At 66.6% G+C, this 7,937-nt stretch overlaps 1 protein-coding gene across 4 annotated transcripts; it reads left to right on the top strand.

Annotated features, from left to right (window-relative positions):
• Positions 1-122: 122 nt before the first annotated feature.
• Positions 123-7,850, top strand: PCSK4 (proprotein convertase subtilisin/kexin type 4). 4 transcript variants are annotated; one of them, XM_045863455.3, is made up of 15 exons: positions 123-321; positions 566-670; positions 2,150-2,242; positions 2,317-2,445; positions 2,535-2,611; positions 2,719-2,807; positions 3,012-3,184; positions 3,269-3,481; positions 4,697-4,797; positions 4,877-4,980; positions 5,050-5,167; positions 5,405-5,584; positions 5,742-5,866; positions 6,157-6,279; positions 6,416-7,850. In XM_045863455.3, the coding sequence occupies exons 1-15, from the start codon at positions 127-129 to the stop codon at positions 6,868-6,870; spliced, it is 2,280 nt and encodes a 759-aa protein (XP_045719411.1). In that variant the 5' UTR covers positions 123-126; the 3' UTR covers positions 6,871-7,850. The 4 variants fall into 4 exon arrangements, with proteins under 4 accessions (XP_045719411.1, XP_045719410.2, XP_045719409.2 ...); XM_045863454.3 differs by having other exon boundaries at positions 5,742-6,230; XM_045863453.3 differs by having other exon boundaries at positions 4,877-5,167; positions 5,742-6,230.
• The last annotated feature ends 87 nt before the right edge of the window (positions 7,851-7,937 follow it).

Below are 7,937 nucleotides of genomic sequence, written 5' to 3' on the forward strand. Positions count from 1 at the left end.
CCTCTGGGAGTTGAAGCCTTCCAGGGGTTGCTATGGCCTCGGGGGCGGGGCGGGCGCCTGGGACTCGGCGGTTTGGCCAGGGGGAGGGGCTTTCGGAGGCCCCGGCCCGGCCCCGCCCCCGCCGCCATGCGGCCCGCCCAGACTGCGCTCTGGCTGCGCCTAGTAGTAGCCCTGGGCCTGGCCCTCGTTGGCCCCCTGCCTGTGGGGTGGCCCTCGGCCCGGGCCCCCATCTACGTCAGCAGCTGGGCCGTGCGGGTGTCCCAGGGTTACCGGGAGGCCGAGCGCCTGGCGCGCAAATTCGGCTTCGTCAACCTGGGGCAGGTGGGTAGGACCCAAATGGACAGGAGGGGCGGGGGCTGGACGACCCCAGACCCGGAGACGGGAGGGGTACCCAAGATATCAAGAACCCCCAGCCCACCCTTGCCTCGACCACCTTCAGATTCTGGGACCTCTAGAGGGCACCTGGTTGGGGGGAGGACGCAAGCAAGAGGCGTGGACCACTGTCCTGGGGGATTCCATCTCGGAGCCAGGTGCCACAGTTGCTGATGCTTCCCCACGTCCCCAGATCTTTCCTGACGGGCAGTACTACCACCTACGGCACCGGGGCGTGGTCCAGCAGTCCCTGACCCCACACTGGGGCCATCGCCTGCGCCTAAGGAAAGACCCCAAGGTGAGCCTGGCCTAAGGGTCTGGCCACCTCCTGCTATTCAAGGCCCCTCGCTCTCTTAGTCTGGGTTTCCACTTGGTACCCCCCCCGCCCCTCTTCTGTACAGTGGGGACCATCTGTGGAGATCAACAGGTCACAAATGGGTGCCGCGCGCACCTCAGGGCCTGGCCTACTGTCAGCATTTCTTGTCTCCCCGCCCCCCCCCACTCCCCTCCTGTAGCTCACTCTGAAAGATCAAGGTTCCTCTGTACTCCATAAAGACGGCAGGTACCGTTCTAGTTCCTGGAATGGAGGGAAGGGAATTGGCCCTTTTTAGGACAGAAGCAATGGCTCCAGAGTAGGAACCTTGCCTAGAGTCACCCAGCGAGACTCTGAGATGCTCAGAGAGGTGCCAGACTAGGGGAAAAGGCTTTAGATGCCAGGCTGGGGAGTTGAGGCTGAATCTGCAAGCCCTCAAGAGTCATGATGGGGTATGGGCTGGGCCCCGGGGGCTGATTGGCAAGGAGGTAAGAGGTTTGGTAACCTGAAACCCACTGGGAGCACTGGGTGCAGGAGTTGCTGGTTCCAGATGGGGTCTACAGGAGACAGGCCAGGGTTTGCCAATGGATTGGATTTGTGGGACAGAGAGAAATCAGGGCCAGCTCCCAAGTCTGAAGCTGTGCAAATGGGGAGACAATTGCCCTATCACAGATAGGGGTGAGGGCACATGAACTGATTTGGGGGGTGGGAGATCAACAAGGAAAAAGGAAGGGCAGAGGTCTGAGGAAGAACAGCCTGGGGCAGGCAGAACAGCATGTGCAAAGGCCCCGGGTGAGGGAGCCACTGTGGCTGTTGTAGCAGAGGGAAGCTGGTGAGGGCCAGATTAAGCAAAGCTTTGTGGGCCCTGGAGAGGGGGGGGCAGCATGGGAGAGTCTCAGCAGGGAGTGAGGCTGCAGTGTTGTAGAGAGCACGGGGGCTGAGGGGGAACCCGGGAGGAGGCAGGTATGGCCATCGAGGGATGCCTTTTGAGGGGTGGGGAGGAGTGGTAGAGAGAAATGGCCACTACAGGGGGGAGATGGGCAGGTCTCGGGCAGAAGGATCTAGAACAGGGACTAGGGAAGGGGCAGGGTTGGACTTCAAGAGCAGTTGCCACATGTCAGTGGGCCCAGGGCCTCAGGCACACAGGGACCCCAAAGAGCAGCCTCAGCAAACACAAGGTCCCGGGCCCTGTTCCACACCATGAGGGACCCCGGACAGGCAGTGGACAACCCAGACACATCCCACCCAGCCGTAGCCCCACAGACAAGCTCCCCTTGGTGTACCTGGGGAACAGGCCTGTTGACCGTGGAAGCAGCCCCGGGACCCTTTGACCGGGAATTGGTGGGAAAGACTGGGAGGGGCAGGACCCTCTAATGTGCATGGGTGTGGGGGCAGGATCGTTGGGTGGAGGGTGGGCTGGCTCTTGGGGTCCAGCCCCCTCCTGCAGTGTGCATCCGCCTCTAGGTGCAGTGGTTTGAGCAGCAGACGCTCCAGCGGCGGGTGAAGCGCTCGGTGGTGGTACCCACGGACCCCTGGTTCTCCAAGCAGTGGTACATGGTGAGCAGGCCGGGCTGGGTGGTGGGGGCGGGTGGGGCCAGAGCCCCACTGACCCCAGCGCCCGCCTTGCACAGAACAACAAGGTGCAGCCGGACCTGAACATCCTGCAGGTCTGGAGCCAGGGGCTGTCGGGCCAGGGCATTGTGGTCTCTGTCCTGGACGATGGCATCGAGAAGGACCACCCGGACCTCTGGGCCAACTACGTGAGACCACGGGGACCGGAGTGCTGGGTGGGGGCTGCCCCAGGTCCCACAGCCGGCCCCCCAGCCCTCATGGCCCGCTCTGCCCCCAGGACCCCCTGGCCAGCTACGACTTCAATGACTATGACCCAGACCCCCAGCCGCGATACACGCCCAGTGATGAGAACCGGTGAGCCCGGCGTCCTCCAGCGTGTGAGGCCCACCCCCACCCCGTGCCTTGCGGGGAGCCGGTGGGTGGGGGGCTGTAACGGGCTCCCCTCCCCCCCTTGGCACCAGGCACGGGACCCGCTGTGCTGGGGAAGTGGCAGCAATAGCAAACAATGGGTTCTGCGGCACAGGAGTGGCCTATAATGCACGCATCGGAGGTACGCGGGCTCTGGCTCCTTGGGCCCCGGGACGCTGGGCGGCCGGGGGTGCCGGATCGAGGGCAGCCCCAGGACGGCACCTTGGGCGGGGGACGGGGCCCGCACGGATGCCCTCCCTCCCGGGGGCTGGACGGACCCGCAGGGGTGGGGTGGGCGGGGCCATGCACAGAGGCCCGACGCCCCCTCCCGCCGCGGCCCCCGCAGGCGTGCGCATGCTGGACGGCACCATCACGGACGTCATCGAGGCCCAGTCGCTGAGCCTGCAGCCGCAGCACATCCACATCTACAGCGCCAGCTGGGGCCCCGAGGACGACGGCCGCACGGTGGACGGCCCCGGCATCCTCACCCGGGAGGCCTTCAGGCGCGGCGTGACCAAGGTGAGCGCACCCCGGGGCCTCGGCGGGCCTGGGCCTGCTCCCAAGGCCGACGCCCCCATCCCGGTCCCCCGTCCCTGTGTGCAGGGCCGCGGTGGGCTGGGCACGCTCTTCGTCTGGGCGTCGGGCAACGGCGGCCTGCACTATGACAACTGCAACTGTGACGGCTACACCAACAGCATCCACACGCTCTCGGTGGGCAGCACCACCCGGCAGGGCCACGTGCCCTGGTACAGCGAGGCCTGCGCCTCCACACTCACCACCACCTACAGCAGCGGCGTGGCCGCAGACCCGCAGATCGTGAGTGCCCCGCGCACCCCAAGTCCGCCAGACAGGCTCCTCCCTCCCCGCCTGTCCCCTGCCCCCTCCTGACCGTCCCCTGCCCCTTCCTGACTGTCCCTGCCCCTCCCTGACTGTCCCCTGCCCCTTCCTGACTGCCCTCTGCCCCCTCCCCGCCTGTCCCCTGCCCCCTCCTGACTGTCCCCTGCCCCTTCCTGACTGTCCCCTGCCCCTTCCTGACTGTCCCCTGCCCCCTCCTGACTGTCCCTGCCCCTCCCTGACTGTCCCCTGCCCTTTCCTGACTGTCCCCTGCCCCCTCCTGACTGTCCCCTGCTCCTTCCCTCCTGTCCCCTGCCCCCTCCTGACTGTCCCTGCCCCTCCCTGACTGTCCCCTGCCCCTTCCTGACTGTCCCCTGCCCCCTCCTGACTGTCCCCGGCCCCTCCCTGACTGTCCCCTGCCCCTTCCTGACTGTCCCTGCCCCTCCCTGACTGTCCCCTGCCCCTTCCTGACTGCCCTCTGCCCCCTCCCCGACTCTCCCCTGCCCCCTCCCCGCCTGTCCCCTGCCCCCTCCTGCCTGTCCCCTGCCCCTTCCTGACTGTCCCCTGCCCCTTCCTGACTGTCCTTTGCCTCCTTCCTGACTGTCCTCTGCCCCTCCCTCCTGTCCCCTGCCTGTTCCCGACTGTCCCCTGCCCCTTCCCTCCTGTCCCCTGCCCTTCCCCACCTGTCCCCTGCCCCTCCCTGACTGTCCCTGCCCATTCCTGACTGCCCTCTGCCCCCTCCCTGACTGTCCCCTGCCCCTTCCCTCCTGTCCCCTGCCTCCTTCCCTCCTGTCCCCTGCCCCTTCCTGACTGCCCTCTGCCCCCTCCCCGACTCTCCCCTGCCTCCTCCCCTCCTGTTCCCTGCCCCTCTCACTTGTCCCCTCCCTGACTGTACTCTGTTCCTTCCCGCCTGTTTATCTCTCACTTTCCCTTCTGCCCCCTTCTCTCCCATCCCCCGTCCTAATTCACTCCCTCCCTCTCCCCTTCTACCTGTCCCCTCCCCCCACCTTCCCTCCTGCTCCCCACTTCCCTTCCTCCCAGGGCTGCCCCACGACACCCCTTCACACATTCTCCTGTCTTCCAGGCAGGGCTGGTTCCCCAGGGCCCTGTTCCTGGGGGCATCTCTGCGGTACCTTCTTGAACCAAGTCTGGGTTTTCGTGTGTACAGGCCCCCCACGGGCCCCTGTCTGCCCCTAGGTCACCACGGACCTGCACCACCAGTGCACGGACAAACACACGGGCACCTCGGCCTCGGCCCCGCTGGCCGCGGGCATGATCGCCCTGGCTCTGGAGGCCAAGTAGGTGACGGAGGGGAGCCCGCTCACCACGCTCAGCCCCCAGCGTGGCCCCAGCTCACCCGCCCTCGCCTGCCCGCAGCCCGTTCTTGACGTGGAGGGACATGCAGCACCTGGTGGTCCGGGCGTCCAGGCCGGCACAGCTCCAGGCTGAGGACTGGAGGACCAACGGCGTGGGGCGCCAAGGTGAGGCAGGGCCAGCTGGAGGTGGGGCTGCCACGCCGCGGGGCGAGTGCCGACCGCCCTTCCGCGCAGTGAGTCACCATTACGGCTATGGGCTGCTGGACGCCAGGCTGCTGGTGGACACGGCTCGGACCTGGCTGCCCACGCGGCCCCAGCAGAAGTGCGCCATCCGGATCGTGCACACCGCCACGTGAGCGCCCTCCTCCACCGCCCTCCCCCCGCTGTGCTCGTCTGTCCTCTCCCTACACCTGTCATTACCATGGGGGGTGGGGCTGGCAAACACGCGGGAGGCTGGTCCCGAGGCCTCTGCTTACTCATCTTCAAAGAAGAGGGTGCGCCCCGCGATCTGAGCCCAGACCCCACCTGCTGGCCGCCCATCCCCCAGCAGGCCCGCAGGAGGGGCCCTCACCCCCCACGCCACCCCTAGACCCATCCTGCCGCTGATGCAAGTGAGGAAGAACGTGTCGGCCTGCGCTGGCCGTGCCAGCTACATCCGCTCGCTGGAGCACGTGCAGGTGCAGCTCTCGCTGTCCTACAGCCGCCGGGGGGACCTGGAGATCTCGCTCACCAGCCCCATGGGCACCCGCTCCACGCTCGTGGCCATCAGGTACCAGGGCGGAGGGCCGGGCCTGGGGCAAACGCACACCGTGGGCTCAGGGCGCGTCTGGGTGGGTCTGCTCCGGCCAGACACCTGCCCCCCGTGGGAGCCCTCCCGGCAGCCAACACAGGGCCCGCTCCACCCCCCGCCCCGCCTTCTGTCCCAGACCCTTGGACGTCAGCGGCCAAGGCTACAACAACTGGATCTTCATGTCCACCCACTTCTGGGACGAGGACCCGCAGGGCTTGTGGACTCTGGGCCTGGAAAACAAGGGCTACTATTTCAACACGGGTGAGAGCTGCATGCAGGCTGGGGCCTCGGGCTCTGGAGCCGCCCGGGTACCCCACTGCCAAGGGGCTCCCAGCGGTCTCCCCGAGAGGCCGAGCTGGTGTGTCTGGCACATCGTATGTTCCCATCGGCGTTCGGTGCCCGGTGCACAGTGGGTGCTCAGCCTGGGCGCCGTCCGGGGCTGGGACTGCAGCTCGGGGTCGGGTGGCTGGGGAGAGGGGCCCAGACGGGCGGGACCAGGCTGCCAACAGCCTCTCCCCCTCTTCCCCACGCCCACCGCAACCCCTGCCCAGGGACGCTGTACCGCTACACGCTGCTGCTGTATGGGACGGCCGAGGACATGTCGGCGCGGCCCCCGGGCCCCCAGGTGACCAGCAGCGCGTGTGTGCAGCGGGACACAGAGGGGCTGTGCCAGGGTGAGTGCCTGACGTGGCCCGGCCCGCCTGCTGGGAGGCGGCAGCCGCGGGCAGTGTGCGTGTGCAGCCTGGGGCGGGAGGGCAGGCAGGGCGACGGGCCTTGGCCTCACCCCCCACGTGTGTGTCCCCGGCGCAGAATGCCACGGCCCTGCCTACATCCTGGGCCACCTCTGCCTTTCCTACTGCCCCCCGCGGTACTTCAGCCACACCCGGCAGGCAGTGACCGCGGGGCCGGGGCGCTCGGCCCCACCCGCCCTGCGCGTCTGCTCGAGCTGCCACCCCTCCTGCTACACCTGCCGTGGCGGTTCCCCACTCAACTGCACCACCTGCCCCCCCGCCTCCACGCTGGACGAGCATCGGGGCTCCTGCTCCGGACCTGCCCCTCCCAACAGCACCCCTGGGCCCACCGCAGTGGCCCACCCCAGCTGCCACCATGGCCGAGCCCAGGCCGTGGTCCTGGCCTTGCTGGCCATGGCCTTTGGGAGCCCCTTCCTCTGCAGCGTCCTCTCCGTAGGCTGCCTGCCGCCGTGCGGGGGCCTCCCCCATCACCACCCCCGGTCTGGCTGCTGGCGGGAACCTAGAGACATCTGACGAGGGGCCAGGCACCGCTGTCTTGCTCCTTTGCTTCAGCTGGAACCGGGGCTGGGGCTGCGAGAACCTGCCCTGAGAAGGCCCTGGTTGATCACTGAGGCCCTCGGGCCAGGGGCGGCCTACATGGAACCCTGGACCGGAAATTGGCAGGTCCAGGGGAAAGAGAGAGAGAGAAAAGTCTAGTTACACAGTTTGGGGTGGGGGTGGGGTGGGGTGGGGCAGAGGTCAGGCTGTGACGACCATCCCTTCCCAGCCCCAGAAGTGGGGGGGAAGGGCAAGGGGAGCAAAGGACACCATCCAGAGTCTCAGGCACCACGTCTGACCTCAGAGTTTGCAAATAAAGGTTGAATAGGAGGTGCTAAGTCTGCGGTCTCCTTTGGGGAAGGGGCAGGCCCCCCATCCCCATGGCATGGTTGGGGGTTCCCTTGTGCCCGCGTGGAAACTGTCTTCTCCCGGACATCAGGCCCCGCAGGACCCAGCGGCCCACAGAGGAAAGGGGGTCAGCCCAGGTTCCAGAGACCCCAGTTGTGGTGGGGGCCCAAGCCAGGTGGAGGGTTGCATTCCTAACTCCCTAAGTTCCCCTCCATCCTGCTCGGGGAGTTTCTCTTTAACACTGAGAATTCACAGAAGCGTGATTCTCAAATGCTCTTCCACCCACACGGGCGGCCCCGGGGACAGACCCCGAGCCCACGACGCTCAGGGAGGGACCCAGACACAGACGGCCACACGGGGTGTGAGTCCACGTGGGTGACACGTCAAGAGCAGGCTCATCCACGGACGGGAAGGGGGCTCGTGGGGGCCGGGAGCTGTGGGGGGTACAGAGAGTGACGGCAGATGGAGACATGGCTTCCTTTTGGGGAGATGGAATGTTCTGGAACTAGACTACAGCGATGGTTGTACCTACTTCTCAAAACCACCGAATTGCACACTTTACACAGGTGGACTGTACGGTGTGTAGCTTACATGCAATAAAGCTGTTAAAAGGCACAGTGGGGCGCCTGGTGGCTCAGTCATTAAGCGTCTGCCTTTGGCTCAGGTCATGATCCCAGGGTCTTGGGATTGAGCCC

Source organism: Mirounga angustirostris, unplaced genomic scaffold (assembly GCF_029215605.1).
Source record: "Mirounga angustirostris isolate CCGP_5_RB_7025 unplaced genomic scaffold, mMirAng1.0.hap1 SCAF_1, whole genome shotgun sequence".
In the NCBI taxonomy this organism is placed as follows: domain Eukaryota; kingdom Metazoa; phylum Chordata; class Mammalia; order Carnivora; family Phocidae; genus Mirounga; species Mirounga angustirostris.

Bases quoted from the DNA above. Each gene is read 5' to 3' on its own strand.
- PCSK4 (XM_045863453.3), top strand. From the start codon at position 127: ATGCGGCCCGCCCAGACTGCGCTCTGGCTGCGCCTAGTAGTAGCCCTG. The intron at 3,185-3,268 runs GTGAGCGCACCC...CCCTGTGTGCAG, and splicing joins TCAGGCGCGGCGTGACCAAG to GGCCGCGGTGGGCTGGGCAC. The intron at 3,482-4,696 runs GTGAGTGCCCCG...GTCTGCCCCTAG, and splicing joins TGGCCGCAGACCCGCAGATC to GTCACCACGGACCTGCACCA.